Source organism: Ambystoma mexicanum, chromosome 6q (assembly GCF_040938575.1).
Source record: "Ambystoma mexicanum isolate Mex_15411 chromosome 6q, UKY_AmexF1_1, whole genome shotgun sequence".
Classification (NCBI taxonomy): Eukaryota; Metazoa; Chordata; class Amphibia; order Caudata; family Ambystomatidae; genus Ambystoma; species Ambystoma mexicanum.
In genome coordinates this window covers 1,597,366,873-1,597,389,729 of record NC_090937.1, presented here as the reverse complement: position 1 = coordinate 1,597,389,729, position 22,857 = coordinate 1,597,366,873, and the positions used below count along the sequence as shown (strand labels likewise).

Here is a 22,857-nt window from a genome sequence, read left to right as displayed (position 1 = left end):
CAATTGTAAAGGTGACATCTGCCCAGCGCAACTAATAAAGGACGCTGCCAGAGAACTATCTCCCTTTATCACCAAATTGATTAACTCCTCCTTTGCCTCAGGCAGCATCCCGGCCAACCTTAAACAGTCCTGGTTGCTCCCCCTCCTTAAAAAGCAGAACTTAGACCCCCTCATCCCTACTAATTACAGCCCCATCACTACAGTACCGTTTCTTCTCAAGATACTTGACAAAGCTGCATATAACCAAATTCAAAAACATCTTGAACTACATAACCTTTTAGGAGTGAGACAATCAGGCTTGCGTCCGTTAAAGGGAACAGAAACTGCCTTAATTGATTTGAAATCCCAAATCGATGAGCTGAGGGACAAAGGTAGGACAGCACTCCTGCTACTCCTGGACCTCTCAGCCGCCTTCGATTTAGTGGATCATAAAGTCCTTTGTAGTCATCTGGATTCTGCCACCCACTTTTCCCCGGAAGCCATTAAATGGATTGAGTCATTCGTGAGTAAAAGAACCATGAGAGTCTTCTCTCCCTCAGCAGCGGCAGATCCCACCCCCATCTCATGTGGTGTCCCCCAGGGCTCTTGTGTCTCCCCAACTCTATACAACGTCTTCACCAAGCCCCTGTTTGATGATCTGGACCATCTCGCTATCACTCACACTAACTATGCAGATGATACACAGATCCTCCTCCCGCTTTCTGGGGATCATGAAAAGGACACGGAATTGGTGAACAAAGTATATCTTATCATCCAGGCATGGATGGGTACTCATGGCCTCTGTCTGAAGGATGATAAGACTGAGTTGATAATCCTGGGCTCCCAAGCCAATATCAAAAAACTAGGCCAGGAATTCTCCTCCTTCAATAGACGGGAATATCATCCAAGTGTCCAAGGATGTAAAAACCCTTGGATTCTATCTTGATTACACCTTATCACTTGATAAACAGGTAAAATCCTTGGCCTCCTCCACGGCTTACACCTGCAAATTGATAAGAGCTGGTATACCATTCCTTTCCAATAATAGCTGCTTAATCTTGACCAGAGCCTTAATACTCTCCAGAATTGATTACTGCAATGCACTATATTCAGGAGCTAATAAAACAATAATTCAAAGACTACAAACATTACAAAATAATGCCCTGAGAGCAGCACTAGGTATAAATAAAAGAACCCATATCTCCTCCGCTAGATGCCATCACAAATGGCTGACCACTGACAATAAAATATAACTCAAGATGCTATCTCTGACCCACAAAGCCCTTAACAACTCCGCCCCTAGATACTTGATTGACAAATTCCATAGGCGAACATCTATCAGACCGACCAGAGCTGTCAACGCCAAATGCTTAACAATACCTAACTTCAGACTCACCACGATCGGAGGAAATAGCTTCCCTGTAAAGGCTGAAAAAACTTGGAATTCACTGTCACAAGACTTAAGAGTGGATTTGCCCTTCCTTCGTTTCAGAAAAAATGTTATTCATCTCCTAACCTCTACTGACCTCAGCTGAACTGTCATCTATATCCCACTGTAATCATTTGCATCTATCTCCACTGTATATTTTATGCAATTCCAATTTGACCATTCCTTGTACATTGTATATTATGTAATTATTTGTGATTTCAGGCCATTATTGTAACCATGTAAGCTTCGCATTTTCTTATCGCTGCGCCCTGCTACCCCAGGGTCTGGTGTGCATAAAAAGTGAATAAAACAAACAAACAAAATTTAACATTTGCTTGAAACCAGGTGGATACATGCATTATTCTTTTTGTGGGTCTTTTGTAAGTGATGAACATGTTAAAATTGAAATAAAACGCATACTGTACAAAGTAAAAGTCATCTTTAGTATCCAACATGGGTTGTGAAGTTAAGGTGGCTCTAACTGAATTTCAGGGGTTGCATTGTGTTAAGTTTTCACCTTAACCTCCCTGCAACTAAAGTGTTTTCCTTGAATAAATAATATATATTATATACACACACACACACACACACACACACACCTATTTTTTCAATGTAAATATTTCGTCCTAACTCTCCTCTTGAGGGCTACTCCTGAAACATAACATTACATAACAGATACATTTGTAGAGCGCACACTCATCCCCAGAGGGGCATCATGGCACTATTGTTAGATAACAGATGTTTCTTGTTGCCCAACTTAATGGTACTCATTTTATCGACCTTGGAAGGATGTAGGACTGAGCCTACCTGCCAGGATTCAAACCTGACCATGAGGTTAAACACAGACCCCTGTAGTGGATGCATTAGTCCACTGAGCCGCAGAACCGGAAACTGCTCAACCATAGCTTCCACTACGGAGGCCAAGGGAGCTAGCCAAGTACCTGATTTCTAGTTCTGGGAAGGTAGTGGTGCAGGTCCGGACCCTAAATTCCACTCAACACCTACGCACACACATCACGCCAGGGCCTATGTGTCATCATGATGTCAGGTTTCCCAATGATCCAGATGAATTCAATTACTTGAGATTATTTTTAGAGTTTGCAGACTAAGGCTAACATGGCAAAATATAAATTTGTATAAAATTGCAGAAAACTGGATCGCATGATTACAGCAACGCAATATTCCTTACCTCAATTCTATTAGTTTCAGTGAAATTCCAGTCGTGGCGGGTGGTTGCACTGACGGTCACTTTGATTGAACCTTTCGAAATGAATGGGACACCAGATTCAACAGTAAGTTCAGATCCGGCGACTACTTCAAATCCATGCTGGTGTGAAAACGAGCTCTCAGCGACCAATGTTTTTTCAACCCTAGAGTGAGCAGAGGTAGAGCTTGTAGTTACAATGTGCTTGAATGTTATCGTGAAAATCCTAGGTAGTACCAAGCGGTAGCAATATTCACCTAAATCAGGGGTCTGCAACTATTGGCTCTCGAGATGATTTGGACTAGAATACCCATCACCCGTAGCCAGCATATCCAATGGTGAAAGATCATGGGAATTGTAGTCAACAGCATCTGGAGAGCCACAGTTGCAGATGCCTGATAAATGATATTCTAGTCACGCTTTAGCTCTGCTCTTATTGTATTAGTACTTCAGTGAGCAGGACCTACCACTTAAATAAGGTCTGGCTCAAAATCATGGTCACGGTAAATGTATTTTCTTCATTTTGAATCATATTTGCTTTCATGTTAAATTTTGGCCAAGTTTAACTCCCCAAAAATAATGTGTCCACTCTATATTGTAAACACTGTATTGTGAATGTTGAAATGATGAGCTGGAATACAAGTTGGTTGTTGTTGATATGGGGTGAATAACCCCAAGTAAATCTTTGATGGTTGATGGGTTGTACATTTTTGCACATTTATGAGGCTTTCCCAGAGCGACAGGAATGAGCTTCAGTGCAACTTGATAGAAACAAAGAGAAAGGTGCATTGCTGGGTTAATGCTGAGTAAAAATAGCTTAGTGTTTAGTGATTTTAGTGCTTTATATTCCCAGGTGCAATGGTCTGTCCAATCCATTTTAAAAGTGTTTGCTACCACGATCCAAGCCTTATATGAGCGGTTGTGATTACTTGTTATCTGCAAAGGCTGAACCATGAATAAAAGAATGACTTAATTAGCCAGATTAGAATACTTTTGTGTTGGAGCTATACTGAGCTAGAAATATACTGCAGGAGAGTAATCCTACCAACCAACAGTGTATCAGGGACCCCAAAGGGAGGGAGAGTTTCCGGAGAGGGATGAGGCCGTCCTCAAGATGAGGGGCCTCCGTGCAGATCCGTGCATGGTTCCTGGAAGGCTAGGATATTGATTTGTCATTTTTATATGCACTGTTTAATGCACACAGTTAATTTTATGGTTGTATGTTTCTTGTATGGGTGTATGTGCGTGCAGCGTGTGACCATGTGCCTGGTGTCCATACGTGTGATATGTATGTGCCCATTTTGTGGTTCTATATGATCATGTATGTGCAGTGGGCATGTGTTTGTGCAGCGTGTGGATGCATGGACAGGGCGCTTTAGGGCGCATTAGCAACCTGAGCATGTCTGGGTCGTGCTGGTGTACTTGCAGTGAGTGGGTTTATGTGAAGCATTAAGTTACATCTTGTGACAAGGTGCCCTGCTTGGCAGTGTGGGTGCTAAGGAGGCCGTGGACCTCCCATAGGTCAGGCTTAGAGCCTTTGCTCTTATGCGTTTGGCAGCGCGCTGCAGTCCAGCAGCTTAGAAGTCTATCACATGACACAAACTGCGTATGGCAGAATGCCTCTGGCCCACCCTCATTATAAATTCGCATGACCTGACAATGTTCAGTGTGTGAATGCAAGTGTGTGAGTATGTGCACAGTAACAATGCCTTCATATGCCTTATTCAGATCTTGAATGTGGGTTGTCTCATCACAAAATAACAATCGTAACACCACAGACATCTGCTGCAACTAAAACCGACTATATTTAATGGAGAACTGCATTTGTCCCCCAAATAGTTCCTCAACACAATGATTAAAAAAAGCATCCTTTTGTGTACTGCATATCAAAACATGTTGACCATAACATGCAACATTTTTCAGCTGTATCCTCAGAATCATGAATATTTGATTTGACATGTGTTATTAAGATAAAGATATTTTTGTGCCCTTTTCTCAACTAGAAGTAGGGAAATTCAAGAAACTGGAAACTAATGAAAATCGTTGCTCATGTAATGAGCAGTCGATTGGGAGACTACAACACTTTTATAGTAAACAAAGGGCCAAAAATCCCTAAAGTTTGTTTTGAGGGTAGTTAGCTTAAGTTTATTTAGGAGACACCAGCCAGATAAACAGCATGTCCCACGGTAATCCTATATTTTCTTACCATGGAAGAAAAGTTGCCGTTGGGCAAAATAATGTTTTATTCTTGACAAGAATTATTGACAAGAAATCATGTGTACTGTACTGTTAATTTCTCTTTTAGAGACTGTTAATTGTTACTGTACAGTTTTCAGCAGGTTGGTGTTAAAATCTGAGTGACCATTGCATTCAGATCAAAGCTGCTTCACTCCATTTATTTATTTATTTATTTAGTAATTACATTTGTAGAGCACACACACACCCGTGGGCATCAGGGCGCTTTTACCAGTTGCATGGGCCCAAGTTGGACAAAGGCATAGGTGCAGACGAGAACTTTATTGGCATTACAGTCCTGGTGAACAGCTATGAAGCTGTTTTGCTGTATTAATGCATAGGCATAACTACAGAAGATGCAGTTGCACGCATGGTAACACTGTTGCAGATTGCTGGGCAAATTCATATATTAAACCAGGGCCATATATATATATATATACATTATAAAATGATGCCGGCGGGCTGCAATAGAGGACTGTGGGGTGGATGTATGTGAATAGCCAAGTTTTGAGGTTTTTGCGGAAGATCCAGTCTGATTCTTCCACTCTGAGGGCAGGTGGAAGTGAGTTCCAGTGTTTGGCAGCCAAAACTGGAAAGCTGGACCATGAGCATTGTAGCTGCATCCGTCTCATAATTTTTAAATCAATTTGTTAGTAGTTCACTTGTTTGGGACGTTATGCTCACACAGGTGAAGATTAGCTTTTGTAAATTAGTGAGTGCTGTGTGTATGTTTTCACCAATCCAACTGCGGTGACAGGAAGGGTGACTTTGTTAAGTGGATCCTTGAAATTGAAATAACCCATCTCTACCATATTAAATGTTGGTTAGAGATGTTGAGTCAAATAGTTTAATATAGCTTTAGCTACCGGTTTCGGCGAGGCTCGAGGGACACAACACTGCCAGCACTGGGGTAAATGACATATTGCACCCCATGTCTCCTTCCAGGGTGCCTGTCTTGCTTTAGCATTTTTTTTTAACGGAAATGGGTTTTGTGTGTATTGCATTTGCCGAATTTCCCTTAACAAGACTATCAACAAAGATGGCCACCATTGAAAAAAGTGGCTCCTGCACAAAACGAACAGGAGGCAAAGAGTTCTCCATGGTTACTGCACATGGGAAGCAGCTGGAGCGTTAACATTCCCCTCTCACCCCAACTATCTTAATGAGAGGGGAGACATGGGAGTGTCCCCACGCACACATTCAGAGGTGCAATTCCCCGGCCTACACAAAACAGGGAAAGCAAAATGTCCTGGGCCTTGCAAGGTCTATTGGACATGTGCGCAGGGGAACAGAAACGCTCGAAGGCAAACCAACTTTCCCTTTGACAGTTTAAAGCAGTCCAGGAGTCATCCCTCAGCTGCAGAACGCATCTGCAGGACCGCTCATTGTTGACAATGGGCTGGCTCAGCACCTTTACAAATGGACGAGAGCCCATTATAGACGAGACCCACTGGATCACAGAAATCGATTGCTCTTAAGCTTACCTTTGAGGAAAGCAAACTGTTTTGGGATACCTTGAAAACAAAGTACACAAGCGGCCTCAATATAAGTTTGCCGGTCCAGCAACAACAGTGCCGTGCACCGTTGTTTCCGGAACGGCAAACTACAAATCTGCCTGCCAGAGTCGCTGTGCCCGATAGGTCTGACCCTGCTGGGCGCAGCCACCACGGTAGGCACACTTGTCACGGAAGCACCAGCACTGTTGTTAACGGTTCCGGTGCTCCCGTGTCCCCATTCCCATAGAGTCCAATAGGACTCTATGGGAATGGGGATTTTAAAAAATTGCTGGCGCCTGAGTTGCCGGCCGGCGGGGTTGAAAGCCCCCGGTGTTAGCGGAAAAAGTCAGGTGCCGGTAATTCATTCCGAGTCTGGCGGCAACCCACCAGACTAGGAATGAGGCCCAAGGTATCAAAAGTGTACACGCATGTGGGTGTGCTCAAGAAAAAGGACAAAGCACCTTTTAGGTGGACATCTGCAGTCTGCCATAGAAAGCTTAACACTCATAACCTGGCCAGAAAAACATGTAACCAGACAGTTAGTGACAGAGCCTGGTTAAACATAGTGATGTGGAAATCTGGTCAGGCGGGCTACAAGATAAAGTTTACAAGAGATCCAAGATGAGAGCCATGCAGCTGGGAATCCAACATTTTGTGGATAAGGAGGAAGTGAGTTCAATGCTTCTGGCAGAGATGGGTCAGAGCTGTTACTCAATCATCTTCAATAAAAAAAATCAGATTATATGTGAATCTGAGGGGTCTAAACCAGTTCATTATCAAGACCCTCTTCAAGATGGAGACAAGGCAGAAGATTCTGCCTTTGAGGATCAGCAGGGATTGGCTGGAGACCATAGAGCGACAGGAGGCTTGTTTCCATGTTTAAATCAGGGGCTCTCACCAGAAATTCCTCAGATTTTCTGTAGGGCAGGGCTGTTTTTAAGTTAAAGGTTCTTCCTTTTGGCCTGTGAACAGCGCCAACGATCTTTACCAAGCTCTTGGCCCTGCTGGTAGCTCTGCGTCATCTTGAGAGCATCACACTATTACCATACTTAAACGACTGGTTAAAACGTTCGGCATCCAGGGACCTTGTGCAGGCTCAGGGGCAGAGGACATGCCAGACCCTCATTAGATGGGTATTCTCGATAAACTGGGGGAAGCCCCATATGGGACCCGTGTAAACTATGACTTTTATAGGGGATCAATTCTCCACGAGAACGGGGAAGGTGCTCCCCCCATGGATAAGGGTTCTTGATGGCAGTGCTCAAGAGATCCTCAGTTAGAACAATGCTGTAGGATGAGTGGCTCTGTTCCCCTGGAAGATTCTACATCCTCTGGTGTCTCACATTCACAAGCCCTGGATGCTGACCTCTCAGGCCTTCCAGGCTCAGATCTCCTGAAAGGAGTGGACCTGCGTCCTCAAACCAGAATCGCAATTATTACTGACACAAGAAGCATACGGTGGAGGGCCACCATACAGCAGCAAATACTGAAGGAGAGGCCGGCTAAAAAATAGACCACTCCCCAACTGGAGGCGGCAACAGACAGGTCTCTAGGCGCATTCTCATTACTTTCCACCAACGAGTTGTACAAGGTTTCCACTTGCTACTTTACATAGTCTACAAGTACTTCGGTGGTAAGATATTGCAGCTTGTTTTATAGTGCCTGAACAATAAAAATAACGAATGTATATTTCCGATGGGCCAGTGAAATGGTTGCTGTCCTACCTCATTAGGAGGCAGGGAGTTAAGGAGGCGAGTCTAGAATACGGGGTGAGCACACGGTGGAAGGAGGGGGGAAGGTGACAGTTTTGCATATTGGTGATAAACTACCAGCAGTGATCTGACCGAGGAAGGCAGAGAAATGACGTTGACTAAATGCAAGAGAGGCTCGAAAAAAATCTCAGGAGAGGAATAATAGAGAGGATGAGAGAAAAACATGTAGGAGCGGCATTGCACGTGATTGAAAAAGTGTTTTATATTTTGAGAAAAATTGCAGTTAAAAAAAAGTCTGAACGTCGAACATACATTTCTATGGAAGGCGCTGCCTTCTTAAAGGAACACTAGAAAGAAGAGAAACGTGTTGCAAATATAGAGAATACTTTAAAAAGAGGTGAAAGTGATGAGCGACTGAGGTGGAGGGATTGATAGTAAAAATCAACAGAGCACAACCATGCACCATACGTTGGGAGAATTGCAATACAATGGAAAGTCAGAGAAGAGGCAATAAGGAGTTGTGACAGTAGAAGTGGGAGTTTAAGTGAATGGTTGTCTAACGTGCCTAGTCTCTTGTCAGGAACAATGAAAGGAATTCGATAGCTTCAGAGACAAATATTGACAAAGGCATCATATAGGTCCACTGCTAACTCAGAAAATAATAAGCTAACGACATTCCCATGTGTATCACGCCTGGGCTCATATCAGTAATGCGTGAGGCCGTTCTCAAGTTATTTTGGGTCAAGTGCAACTATTGCCTGGTTGGCCTCACTAGTGAGGTACACACATGATCTTCATAATAATATCAGGCTTATAGCGTGTCCATTTAAAAACAGAAAAGTGGTAACACTAATTCAAGTTTGTTGTCCAGTGTTTTAAGGAATGTATATTTGTTGTCATGTTGTCCACAATATATGCCAGAAAACTGCTCCCACTAAACATACCTCCGACTCCAGGGATCTTGGCTGGCACCTACAGGGGAGCCTTCAATTCCAGTGGATAGGGTCCTTATTCCAGAGCATTCAGCAGAAACGCCTTGGCCCAACAACTGTTCACCCTCAGTGCTCCCTTGGAGTGATTAGGGAAGAGAGCTCACCTGTGCCGTGGATGCCTCCGTCTTCACTTCTATGGCAGAGTAGTTTGCAGCAGGCTATATTCCCAACAGATGCCTAGTTAATCCTTATTGCCCATGTAAGAGTCCAGAGGCGAATCAAGGAAAAAGGGGCTCCCCCTTCCTTATAAAGGCAAAATATCTCAGGGGAATGGTATGAAAATAGGCCTGCTGTAAAGCCGGAGTTCAGTCAAGGTGATTGTAACAAGTGCCCTTTGCTTTTTGACATAACATTAAAAATGCCTTACCTGCAAGAAACGGGTGAACAGGAAGTGATAGAGAGCCCTAACAGAAGCCAAGATGGTGGAACGCCTCTCTAATCCCAACACTGCCTTCTGGCTGGTCTAACTCCACCCTCTTTACATCCCTACTGACTTCAAATGGACTTCTGTCATCAGCAGCCTGGTGTGAGCATAGCGTTGTTAGCTCAGTGGTGAATATGAACTATCAATTCTCAGGAGGTCTCCTGGAGCATGTCCCTGTGCCCTGTGAATAAGGTTTCCCTTTGTGGAGGAGAATAAAAAGGCAGCATCCTACTAGTGCTACATCGCAGCCTTGGAGACACTCAGACCACACACTAACACACAGAATTCTTGTCATCACTAATGTGATATCGAATTGCTGTGGCTTTATAATTGTGTGATCCAAGCGGCCACAATGCCATCAAGGCATGGCTTATTTATTTTTATTTTTTTTAAATATGTTTATTTTTGAACAAGGCAGGAAACAAATACAGTTGTACATTACTGTGACCTTTCTGACTCCTTTATTCACATTATGAACACACCACCTCCCCTCCGCCTCCCCATCACGCATGTCCATCCTAGTCACGAACCCGGGCGTCAGCACCTCCCATGTCTCGCACCCGCTCTCGGAGGTGTCTCCGCTATCCAGATGTTAGGCAGAAACCTGTGCAGTTCCCTCTGGGACCACTGCAAAAGATTGAGGACTACAGGTGTTTGGCAGTAAACCCACTTGGTAGCAGTCTGTACCGCACAGATTCACTTGGTAGCTGTGGCTGAGCAGTCAGACTTCCTTCAAGAAGAGTAAGGCAGTATACAGAGTATTCACAATAGGTCAAAAGAACATAGTAGAACAAGTAAACACTGACCAGGGCTTGATTTAAAAGAGATATAATTATTTATTTAAAACCACATCTAGAAAAACACACAGGCACTAATAGTAAGCAATCCAAAAACAAAGTCACTAAAAGATATACACTCCCTTCAAAGAATATTAGACAAGTCTTAAGTAATGCCCCACTTATTTTCAGACAACAGTGAGCGCTTAACGTAGATGGCACTCTAATAATTTGTTTAAAAAAAGGGAGAGAAAAGCAGAGAATAAATTGGAACAGATCCCAACACTTTTTCACGAACACAACAATAGAGGAAGGCAAGTAACACCGTGAGTTTAGAGTCAGTAGGCCGGATCCACTTTAAGAGGATCAAACGAATTGTGTCCAAGGTCACACAGTTGCAGTGCACAAGAGTCTTGTAAAGGTTCAAAAAGGAGTTGGACCAAAGAAAGGGACCAGTTAGAAGGTCAAGGCGGCCAGCCCAGTCCAGAAGGTTAAGGGGTTATTATTATCTTGTAGCAATCTTTAATAAGGGAGGCCTGGTGGACACAGTACCTTAAAGTGGTGAGAATACTCCAGCGGGGGCAGTTGTTCCTGGCAGCGGATGCAAGTCGGTGCTTCGTCCGGGGGAAGAGAGGATCTCGTCGAGGAGGAAGACAGGAGTCCGTTGCACTGCCAGGGAAGAAACCAGCCGCGCAGTTTCTCAGGTGAAAGGAGTGGTCCTTTAGTTTGCAGTCCAGTGGTAAGTGGCTATCCGGTTGCCGGGGTGCTTGGCACGGGCAATTCGACCACTTAGCCGGTCGGGGGTGTGAAGAGAAGAAGGTAAACTGGTTGTGCCCACCAGTCAGGGGAAGAAGCCTCTCCAGCCGGGAGATCTTCTCTGTCGTCGGGAAGTGGTGAGTCGGTTCCGCACGGCTCCACCGGTCGTGTCGTTGTGGTATGTCGGCTCAGCTTCTCCCTCGTTGGATTCTCAGGTCCTGTGGCGACTTCTGAAGTTCCAGTCCCCAAAGCCCTGATTTTATGCATCACACCCCCATTCACTCATCCTAGCTGTCAATCAAACATGCTAAGTGGTGAGCCGGCCGGCTCACCACTTGGGCCAATCAAACAAGAGTGCGACTTGAGTTACCAAGGTAACTCAGTCCAGGGTGCTAAATCCCCTCCCACACCCCCTGTGGTACCCAGACAGAGTGGCACCACTTTTGAAGGCTTCTGTGGAGAAGCCCGCCAAAAAGTGGAACAAAGGGCTCGACTTGGGTTGGAGTCACAGAAGAGAACACAAACGCCATTTTCGAATCGAGTCCTGGCAAAAAATACCAACCGGCGAATTAATATTAATTAAATAACCCGGCGGTATGTTCGAGGCTATGATAATTAAATAATTAAAGTTGGTAGCCTCGAACAATGGGAAAATCCCATAGGAATATATTTGTGGCCGAATATAAAAAGTAGTATCCACTGCCACCAGCCAAAACTCGAGCAGGGGGGACGGAGACATGCCCCCTCGACTAACAGACCCCGGGGCAATCAAATTGCCCCGACCAGTACATCCACAATATGATGGTTTGTACTGGTTTCTGTTAATAATTTGGGACTACTAAAGCCAATGGTGACTTTACATGCCCTGGGAGACAGTAGTCAGTCCAGGGGTATGGAGTCAATGGTGGGGTGTCATTATGACACCCCTGTGTCACTGCACGGAGGGTGCGGTGTAACACACACAGTAAAAACACATGAGACCCTATGGAGTAAAGGACCCCATAGCCCATAAAACACATTAACAGTCAAAGAAACACCATAAATCATGTCCAAGAGTGGGAGAAAAAGAGTCTCACTCTTGGCAGGAGAAAAAAACAAACTCCAGAAATCCAGCAAAGCTGCTGGGGGCCTCACTAGGTTAGGGAATTCAGCCTAAAGAGAGAATTCTCCCTAACACTCGCCCCCACCCCCTGAGACTAAGGGACAGGAGGATTTAATCCACTCCTGGATGAATCTCATACCTCTAGTCGAAGACATACATCCTAGAGAGACCATCAGCATTTTGGTGGTGACACCTTGACCTTTGTCCTATGGTCAAATCAAAGGTTTTCCTTTGTAAGCTATATGACCTACAAACCCTTTGAGGAACATCAGTCTTTTTAAAGTTATAGGGGATCTGGTTGACCAGTCCCTCAGAAGTTGGTACAACTTCTGAACCTGTGTTAGGCTTTTTTAAGGGGTCCTTATAAAGGATGCCCTTAGATCTAGAGGGGCCTCCAGAGGTTCTCACCACCTCTCTGTTGGGAGAAGGTTGGGTTTTAGGCCTCTTGGTTGGAGGGGATAGAGATAAGCAAGGTACATGCTGCTCCTTCCTCTTAGATCTACCTTTACCTACTTTAGGAGTTTCCCCCTTAAGACTAGGAATTGGGTTGGAGTCTTCTGTGGAAGGTCCAACAGTCTGAAGGTTTTTGGCCTTAAACTATTCTTTTCTGGCTTTCCACCAGCACTGAGAATTACCAGTTCTCTTAGGCCTAGTTAGGGTTCCAGTAGGTCTATCCACCTCTTCCTCAGAAGCAGGTGGAGTCACAGACTCTATAATGGGGGAACAATGATGGAGCTTGGTTGGGGCTCCCATTTCCCTAACATGTTAGCCTGAAATTTGCCTGGGTCAGAGGTCAACTTACCAACACCAGTGCTTGAAGTGGTGTTCTCAGTAGAGGTTTCCACAGGCTTAGAGTGGCTCCTTAAGGTGGCCTCTCTAGCCAATTTGGTTTGGTTCTGGGTCTCTATACTGGGAGGACTGGGGGTACTGGATACTACTCCTAGAGTTCTTAGATCATTCCCCAACAGGACTCTCCCAGGCACCTCAGTCTGAACACTGACAGGAATCAACACTGTCATGTCATTACACTGAATGAGGGCTGGTAGAATTGGAACCATTTGGGCAGGGCCTCCAGACATCTTAGTGGGACCTTTGGGTTCCTTAGCAACATCCTCAGGCCTGAAAAAGCTTTCATCCACTACTGTTCTGCTGGCCCCAGAGTTTCGCCTGGCAGGAGTATCCTGGCCATTGACAAGAACACTGTCCATATAATAAACTTTAGAGTTTTCTGGTATGGAGTTGTACACACTCCTATTCTGATCACTAACCAGACCCATGGACTCAACTGTTACACTTGTTTGAAGACACAAAGGTTCTTCAGCAAAGACTTCAAAATTAGCACAAGCCATTTGGACTTCCTCCTCAGGGGTGAAGGCTAAGGAGACTGTGCTGATCCCTGTATGTTTACCCTTACATCAGGGATCTCCTTCTCCTTTGATGTGGTCAGTTGCCCCACAGAGATAGCATGTTCCAAATGCTCTCTGGAAGGGTGGCTTGGCCTGACCTCCTTCTGGTTTGTGACCAGAAGGTACTCTAGTCTGTTGTGGTTTACCTTGGGGCTTACCCTGGTTATTTTGTTGTTTGGGGCCCTCTTTGGGTTGGAAGGTATTAGAAATCTCTTGGTTCCCTTTTGGTGGCTTCTTTCCCTCATCCTTTTTCTGAGTGACCCTTGAATCCTTGTGAGTGGCCCTGTTGGCAACCCACAAGTCAGCAGCCTTAGCTAGCTTCCTGGAATCTAATTACTTTGAATCAGGCAAGTGCTGTCGGAGCTCAGGAGAGCAGGCATCATAAATTGACTCCAACATCACAAGATTTCTCATTCCCTCATAAGTGTTCACCTTGTAACCCTTACTCCATCCCTCTAAGTTTTTCAAACACTCACTCACTCAGGTAGCCCAAGGGGTACCATCATGCTTTTTGAGGGTCCTAAACCTCTTAAGGTACTGGGAAGGGGTCTTCCCAAATCTAGCTATCAAAGCTAGTTTTACACATTCATAATCCTTCTTATCCACTTCCCCCAACTCCATTACCACATCAGTTGCAACAGGTGGAAGCCTAGAGAACAACCAGGGAAGTAACTCATTCCCTGTTATGTCCTGGAGCCCATGATTATACTCAAACATTTTTAACCAATCCAACACATCCAACTTAGGTTCATACATACCCACTAATTCCTTAGGCATCCGGGGTCTTTTGGGACTGGAACTCCTAGACGAACCAGAGGAGAGAGAAGCATTTTCTACAGACAACTTTTTCATTTCTAGTTCATGATTAAGCTCTATTTCTCTGAGTCTTAACTCAGCTTGCTTCTGCTCAGCCTGGGCATTCATTCTTCTGAACTCTCGCTCTTGGTTTCTTTCAGATTGAGCAATAAAACGTTTGTACTCTAATTCGAGCTTCATTTTTTCAAGTTCAAAATAAGCAGGGTTACATGTAGGACCTGGTATAGGCCCAGTAGGTACAGTAGGTAAGGCAGACAGAGGCTCAGAGTGGCTAAATTCATTAGGTTCACTTTCCTCTTCTGACTCATTATCAAGACTTTGATTCAGATCAATACCATCACTGTTTTCTACATTTGCTGGGGGGGAGGGTAGATTCCTCTGTACCACCCAGGCTTTGGTTTTCTAACAATCTTTCTATAAGTTCCATTTTCTTGCCCTTCTCAAAAAGATTCTTATGTCTACACAATACTTTTAAGCAATCAGCAGTTTTGGCAGACAATGATTCTAGGGTATAACTCTCCATAGCAGACATAGTTAGAAAATTAGCTTTTTAGTGCTAAGCTCTGTGGTTAGTTGTCCTAAAGTGTTCAAAAAGCACTCTAAAGTGTATACTCAATACAAATCCCACTGCTGTACACCAGTGTTAGGCAGAAACCTGTGCAGTTCCCTCTGGGACCACTGCAAAAGATTTAGGACTACAGGTGTTTGGAAGTAAACCCACTTGGTAGCAGTCTGTACAACACAGATTCACTTGGTAGCTGTGGCTGAGCAGTCAGACTTCCCTCAAGAAGAGTTAGGCAGTATACAGAGTATTCACAATAGGTCAAAAGAACATAGTAGAACAAGTAAACACTGACCACGGCTTGGTGTAAAAGAGGTATAATTATTTATTTAAAACCAAATCTAGAAAAACACACAGGCACTAATAGTAAGCAATCCAAAAACACGGTCACTAAAAGATATACACTCCCTTCAAAGAATATTAGACAAGTCTTAAGTAAAGCCCCACTTATTTTCAGACACCGTGAGCGCTTAAGGTAGATGGCACTCTAATAATTTGTTTAAAAAAAGGGAGAGAAAAGCAGAGAATAAATTGGAACAGATCCCAACACTTTTTCATGAACACAACAAGAGAGGAAGGCAAGTAACACTGTGAGTTTAGAGTCAGTAGGCCGGATCCACTTTAAGAGGATCAAACGAATTGTGTCCAAGGTCACACAGTTACAGTGCACAAGAGTCTTGTAAAGGTTCAAAAAGGAGTTGGACCAAAGAAAGGGACCAGTTAGAAGGTCAAGGCAGCCAGCCCAGTCCAGAGGTTAAGGGGTTATTATTACCTTGTAGCAATCTTTAGAAAGGGAGGCCTGACGGACAAGGTACCTTAAAGTGGTGAGAATACTCCAGCGGGGGCAGTTGTTCCTGGTAGCGGATGCAAGTCGGTGCTTCGTCCGGGGGAAGAGAGGATCTCATTGAGGAGGAAGACAGGGGTCCGTTGCTCTGCCAGGGAAGAAACCAGCCGCAGAGTTTCTCAGGTGAAAGGAGCGGTCCTTTAGTTCGCGGTCCAGTGGTAAGTGGCTATCCGGTTGCCGGGGTGCTTGGCACGGGCAATTCGACCACTTAGCCGGTTGGGGGTGCGAAGAGAAGAAGGTAAACTGGTTGTGCCCACCAGTCAGGGGAAGAAGCCTCTCCAGCCGGGAGATCTTCCCTGTCATCGGGAAGTGGTGAGTCGGTTCTGCAGGGCTCCACCGGTGGTGTCGTCGTGGTAGGTCGGCTCAGCTTCTCCCTCGTCGGATTCTCAGGTCCTGTGGCGACTTCTGAAGTTCCAGTCCCCAAAGCCCTGCTTTTATGCAGCACACCTCCATTCACTCAGCCTAGCTGTCAATCAAACATGCTAAGTGGTGAGCTGGCCGTCTCACCACTTGGGCCAATCACACAAGAGTGCGACTTGAGTTACCAAGGTAACTTAGTCCAGGGTGCCTAAACCCCCTCCCACACCCCCTGTGGTACCCAGACAGAGTGGCACCACTTTTGGAGGCTTCTGTGGAGAAGCCCGCCAAAACGTGGAACAAAGGGCTCAACTTGGGTTGGAGTCACAGAAGAGAACACAAACACCATTTTCAAATAGAGTCCTGGCAAAAATACCAACCGGAGAATTAATATTAATTAAATAACCCGGCTGTGTGTTCGAGGCTATGAGAATTAAATAATTAAAGTTGGTAGCCTTGAACAATGGGAAAATCCCATAGGAATATATTCGAGGTTGAATATAAAAGGTAGTATCCACTGCCACCAGCCAAAACTCGAGCAGGGGGGACAGAGACGTGCCCCCTCGACTAACAGACCCCAGGGCAATCGAATTGCCCCGACCAGTACGTCCACAATATGATGGTTTGTACTGGTTTCTGTTAATAATTTGGGACTAGTAAAGCCAATGGTGACTTTACATGCCCTGGGAGACAGTAGTCAGTCCCAGGGTATGGAGTCTATGGTGGGGTGTCACTATGACACCCCTGCATCACTGCACGGAGGGTGCTGTGTAACACACGCAGTGAAAACACATGAGACCCCAAGGAGTAAAGGACCTCATAGTCCATAAAACACATTAACAGTCAAAGAAACACCATAAATCATGTCCAAGAGTGGGAGAAAAAGAGTCTCACTCTTGGCAGGAGAAAAAAACAAACTCCAGAAATCCAGGAAAGCTGCTGGGGGACTCACTAGGTTAGAAAATTCAGCCTAAATAGAGAATTCTCCCTAACACCAGAAACCGCTTAGCTTGTTGAGGCTTATATGTGAGAGCCGGGAATTTTTGATCATAGTCAAGAAATGGGCCCCACACATTCTGAAAACGATGGAGAGTCCCTGCCTTCGCCGCTGTCACCTTTTCTGCGATAAGGATATCCCACATTTTGATCCACTATATGGACAAGAGGGGTCCCTCTCTGGTTTTCCAAGAGCGGGAAATTGTTATTCTTCCTGCTAGAAGGCATTGGGACAGGAGCTTGGCTTTGAGCCCTGACCTTGGATATATTCCTGGGTTTGGGGTGCCCAGCAAAATGGGTTCAGGCTCTAGGGGGAGCACCGTTTGGGTAATGTCCTCAATAGTGTCCAAGCATTGTCCCCAAAATTGTTGGGCTTGCGGGCATGTCCACCACATATAAAGAAAAGACCCTGAGTGTCCACATTGTCTCCAGCACGCCGGATCCAGGGAGCTGTTTATGTGGTGGAGTCTCAGGGGGGAGTAATACCAGCGCAATAATATTTTGTACGCACACTCTCTGTTGGTGATGCAGGCTGAGGAAGAGTGTGCCCGGGACCAAATATCTGTCCAGGCCTGGTCCTCTATAGGATGACCTAGGTCAACCTCCCACTGTGCCATGGCACGGATTTAGAGATGAGGAAGTCCCCTTGGAAGCAGAAAGCAATCTCCTAGTAAATTTAATATTGTCTTTCATTCAATTTCAGAACCCATGTTTTGTCTCAGATGTGGGTAAACCTGGTTCTAAACATTGTCTACTTTCCTTGATTACATACAATGATAATAATTTTTTCTTGTGTATATATGATGTTTATTTGATTTTACAATGACAATGATTTTTTCCTGTGTAGATATGATGTTTATTTGATTTTCATTGATGATACATGTAATAAACACATGTCCCCTACATTAAGGGGTGTATAACAGTTGTTATGATTGATTCTAATATCTTCTGTTGTTTTCTTAAAATGTGAGAATAATTTCAAATAATTGCATGTTGGGAATAGGGCGATTATTTTCAACACCATTACAGTTCCCTGTATACAACATAACATTCTACAATTTGAGAATGGTTTGAATTTTTCGGCGGTTACCACCCCCCCAGTTATACACAATTATGGCATTTGTGATGACTTAGACAATGAAATGGCACAATATATAGTTTAAGGAACCATCTTAATTGACTTGTCTATGCTATCATCATTAGTTCCACTCAAGTAAAATATTTGAGTTATTTATCGTGTGATCATTTCTGTATGTTTAACTATTTAGGTTATTTTGCTGTAAATCTGCATAGCATTTTAGCTTTCAATGCTGTCCCCGGTAACGGTTGATTAACGCTTCGAAACTTGCTGTGAGTGAATTGTTTAGTTAGTCCCCGTCATTGCACCAATGGCGGTAGTCTTGATTGGTCACGTTTTGTGATTGAGAGCTCTAATTGTTTGATGTTTTATTGCTCATATAACAATATTGTAAAACACTGCTCAATGTTTGCCACAAGCTGAAAGTATGACTGTTTGCGAGGGAATGGACCCTTTTTGGTAAACCACCTTAAGTTAGTCCATATTTAGATTCAATTTTAGATAAAACAGTGAGCTGAAAATAATTTGGATTTATCATTTTTTGGATTCTAAGCTTCCTATCCAGTGACAATACAATGTTTATCAATTATAATTCATGCTAAACAATTCAGTGTCACTATAATGAGCAAAATTATTTACGTCAAAAATTTGGTAAAACGTAATATTTTTAATATTATGCTACTTTTAGTGAGTTAAATCACTTTTATTATGAATTTATAAAAGTATTGTTTGTTCATTTTGAAGAATGACCATATTATATTGTCATGGCCACTTGCCCAGTATCACAAGAGTGGTACCATCAAGTGGAGGGAGCAGGGGGCATCATGGTTCATGCACGTCCCTTTGGGACATTTATACATGGGGGGCCTGGTTGGACACAGTCCTGGCGGCCCTGGCAACAGGCTCATGGAAGGATTTAAACAGGACATTTCCATTATGGGCAGAAGTGCTTAGAATAAACAGGAACTCTTTTATTATGAGCAAGAATACTCTCAAGAACTCTCATTTGCGTAACTAGTCCGGGTGTGGTCTCCCGCTTCATCTGCATTTTCACGTGCATCTACTAACTTCTAGGAGTGGCAGGGTGTGGCATGCAGAACTTTGCTAAGGGGGCATGGCCTTAAGAGCTCAGCTATAAAAGCCAGCCCAACCCCAAGGCACACGCTTCACGTTTTTCTGCACCTTCGTGCAGCGTAACACTCACAGTCTCACCTGGAATTATCCTGCCATCTGCATCTGTGCTTGTCACTGGAGATGCAGATGGCAGGTCACTGGTCCTGCTCTTATCTGAATGCTTCCTCCTGGCACCGCAGCTCACCTGCAATCATCTCAGTGCGCGGACATCATCCGCCTGGTACCGCGGCTCACCTGCAAACATCTCGGAGCGCAGACATCTTCCTCCTGGCACCGCGGCTGACCTCCAAACATCTTGGAGCGCAGACATCTTCTTCCTGACAACGCGACTCACAGGCAAAAACCCCGGAACGTTGACAGTATCATCCCGGCACCGTGGCACGACGCTCTCCATCTGAACACGCAGCACCTGAAAAGAAAAGGCAAAAGACAAGGCTAGACACTTAACAGACATTACGTTAAGGGCTCGCTGCCATTAAAACCTCACGCCTGCCCTAAAGCCATCTCTCACCTGCTGCTGAACACTGCGGTCACATCCATCTTCCGCTCAGCCGCGTTCCGCGCCTCCACAACCGTTGTTAGGCCACATTTCCACCTATTTGGGAGACAACAGAGAGACACGTTATTCACGTGCAAAACAAACACATTGAGAGCAATAACATCAAGACATTGGCCCTCATTAGGACCCTGGCTTTAAGGGGTTAACGGCGCTGTAAAACCTTTAACCCCTTAACGCCTTACTATGAGGTCCCTTTGCGGCTCCCGACCTGAACGGCTGGTCTGGACCAGCCGTTAAAGTAGGGACCCGCAAAGGGACCTTGATGGCAATTACAGTACCGCCTTCCCCATTCCCATTGAGCCCTATGGGGCAAAAATGGGAATGGGGAAGGGCCATGGAGAAAGGGGGAATTACCGCCCTGCCAACCTTGGAATGGGGTGGTAATTCCCCCTTTCTCCATGGCGGACTCCATGGGATAACGCCGGAGTCCTAATGAGGGCCATTGAGACGGAAAAGAAAGAAAGCAGAAAGAGGGGAAAGACAAAAGACATTGGGGGTCATTACGACCCGGGCACAAAGGGATATCGGGCACCGGTAATGACATTGGTGCCGGTAATCACTTTGCGCCCTATTCCGAGGTCCCTTTGCGGGTCCTTCCCTTAACGCCTGCTTTTAGCAGGCGTTGAGGACGAGACCCGCAAAGGAATACCAGGGTCAATAACGGTACCGCAATTTGCGGTACCGTTATTGCTGCCTTCCCCCTTCCCATTGAGCCCTATGGGGGCTCAAATGGGAATGGGGAATGGCTTTTAAAATGGGGTTTTACCAGTCCCGCAAAGATCGGAATGGACCGGTAAGTCCCCATACCGCCACGTCGGTGGCAGTGCCGGTATTGGTGCTAGTCATGGCGCTTATAGCGCCATGACTAGCACCAACCTTGGAATGAGGGCCATGAGAGAAAGCAGAAAGAGGAACTTAGTCGCAGCTGGACTGGACTAGTACTCAGTAATCAGTGAAGGAACTAGATTCCACCAACAAGCGCCCCTGCCAGAAGTAGCAGGACGGAGAGCTCATCATTCACATTAATCAGGAGCAGTGCCACCAATTGTCACGTCCATAGCTGATCCTCAGGGGACGAAACCAGAAGGGGGAGATCTAACACCAGGGAGGGCTGCAATCGTGCCCCAACGCCTCCGCAGAGACCAGGTGAGAGTAACAGAACCCAAAGCCTCAACAAATCTCTGCCTAGGTGTTATGGAAACTTCTGAGGCAGATCTGTTGGCCCAACTACTAGGGGAATTACGGGCTGAAGTACATGCCTCACGACAAGAGACCAGTGCATTAAGGTGGGATCTTATGGTAACTCGGGAGAGGACTGGTGAGTCAGGTGCTGCAGGCACATGCAGGACAGGTTCCCTTGCCTTGGGATAAGCCACGCTGCTACACCGTTTTTTTTTTACCCCCCGAGACCCACACCAAAACACATGAACACTCGGAACCAATGCAAATCGGTGGGTTACAGAGTCTGCTAACCAAGGAAGAAAGAGAAAAAAGAAGACAACAACAACTTTGTCTATATTGTGGGAAAGCAGGCCATTTCCTCCGAAACTGCCCAGTGAAACCTCCCAAGAAAATGGTTGGGGCATCCGATAAAAACAATGATGAAGAAGAAGAAACACTGGACTCGGGAAACTCCAATGCCCGACAAGCGTAGGGGTCCACTTGTCAAGCGAGAAAAAGGAATGCACACAGACTGTCATGACCTTACCTCAAGCCCCAACTGGAAAGTCAACCTGCCAGGTAAGGTCAGGGTTTGGGGTTCCATTAGGGCCTCAGAGGCCTTACATCCTCTTCCAAGACTCTCTTGGAGTCAGTCCTGGCGCCTCTGGCGTCAGGCTCATATCCAGTATGAAGAACATCTTTGAATGGGGACTACTTTTCCTTGGGCGTGCAGTCAACATGGAGGCACTCACATAGCCTAGTTCCCAAGAACTAAGCTATGCGGTATAGTGTTTGGGTGTGGTGCCTGGGACTACTTTACCTGGACTACTTTGCTGGGAGGCTATTTAAACCACACCCAAGCAACAGAACACGCTTTGCGTATTTTGCAGCCTGCAGCGTAACGCTCACCGTGTCCAGTGTCCTTGATCTAGAAATCCTTGGAGAAATGAGCCTGCAGAGGAGAAAAGAAACATCATTAACAGAATCTTACCTGCAAACTCCATCCTCTCATCTGTCCAACATCCGTTCCTGATTCTGCTTACTTGAGGGCCGTCTATCCTGTGAACTGCAACTTCTGGGCACCGCATACTTACCGGAACGAAGCGACCTGAAAAGGAGAGGGTGAAAGACAACATTAGAAAAGGTATACTCATGGCTTGACATAAGCCACGAACATCACGAGAACCTCACCTGGCTAGTCACCTCTTGGCCCGGCATCGTCTGGAACACCACGCCCACCTGGAAAGAACATTGCGACCTGTAAAGAAAGAGGAAACACAGGTTAGCAAACACAAGACTAAGCAGCACCGCGCACAGCGCATTACTTACCGGATTGCAGCGTGCATCTCGCGCCATCCATTACCGGCAGGTGCTCAATCCAACCAGCACGACACGCCGAACCTCCTGCACACCTAGGGAGAAAGAAAAGACATTAACCACAAAAAGAAAGGAAGGCAAGAACAGTATTATACAAAGGCCCTCATTACAACACCGGCTGTTAACCAATGGCGCTATTAGCACCATTGTTGCTGCCCGTATTGTAACGAGTCTGCCAATGGTAAATGGGGAAATAGCGCCCCATTCCAAGGTTGGCAGGGCGGTAATTCCCCATTTACCATTGGCCCTTCCCCATTCCCATTTTTGCCCTATAGGGCACAATGGGACTGGGGAAGGTGGTAATTACGGTACCGCAAATTGCGGTACCGTAATTACCTCAAAAGTCCCTTTGCGGGTCCCTACTTTAACGGCTGGTCCAAACCAGCCGTGAAGGTCGGGAGCCGCAAAGGTACCTCGTAATCAGGCATTAAGGGTTTAACGGCGCCGACACCTTTTACGGCA

General features: G+C 45.4%; 1 protein-coding gene and 1 long non-coding RNA gene across 3 annotated transcripts in view; one reads left to right on the top strand and one right to left on the bottom strand.

Moving 5' to 3' along the window:
* The window catches only part of LOC138516880 (uncharacterized), a 192,882-nt gene that overhangs the window by 33,078 nt on the left and 136,947 nt on the right, over positions 1-22,857 (bottom strand). Inside the window, exon 3 of the mRNA XM_069632329.1 lies at positions 2,598-2,778. Coding sequence (XP_069488430.1) covers positions 2,598-2,778 — 181 coding nt within the window. The remainder of the gene's footprint in view (positions 1-2,597; positions 2,779-22,857) is intronic.
* Positions 1-22,857, top strand: part of LOC138516882 (uncharacterized) — a 215,808-nt gene that overhangs the window by 163,794 nt on the left and 29,157 nt on the right. The gene's annotated exons all lie outside the window — the stretch shown is intronic.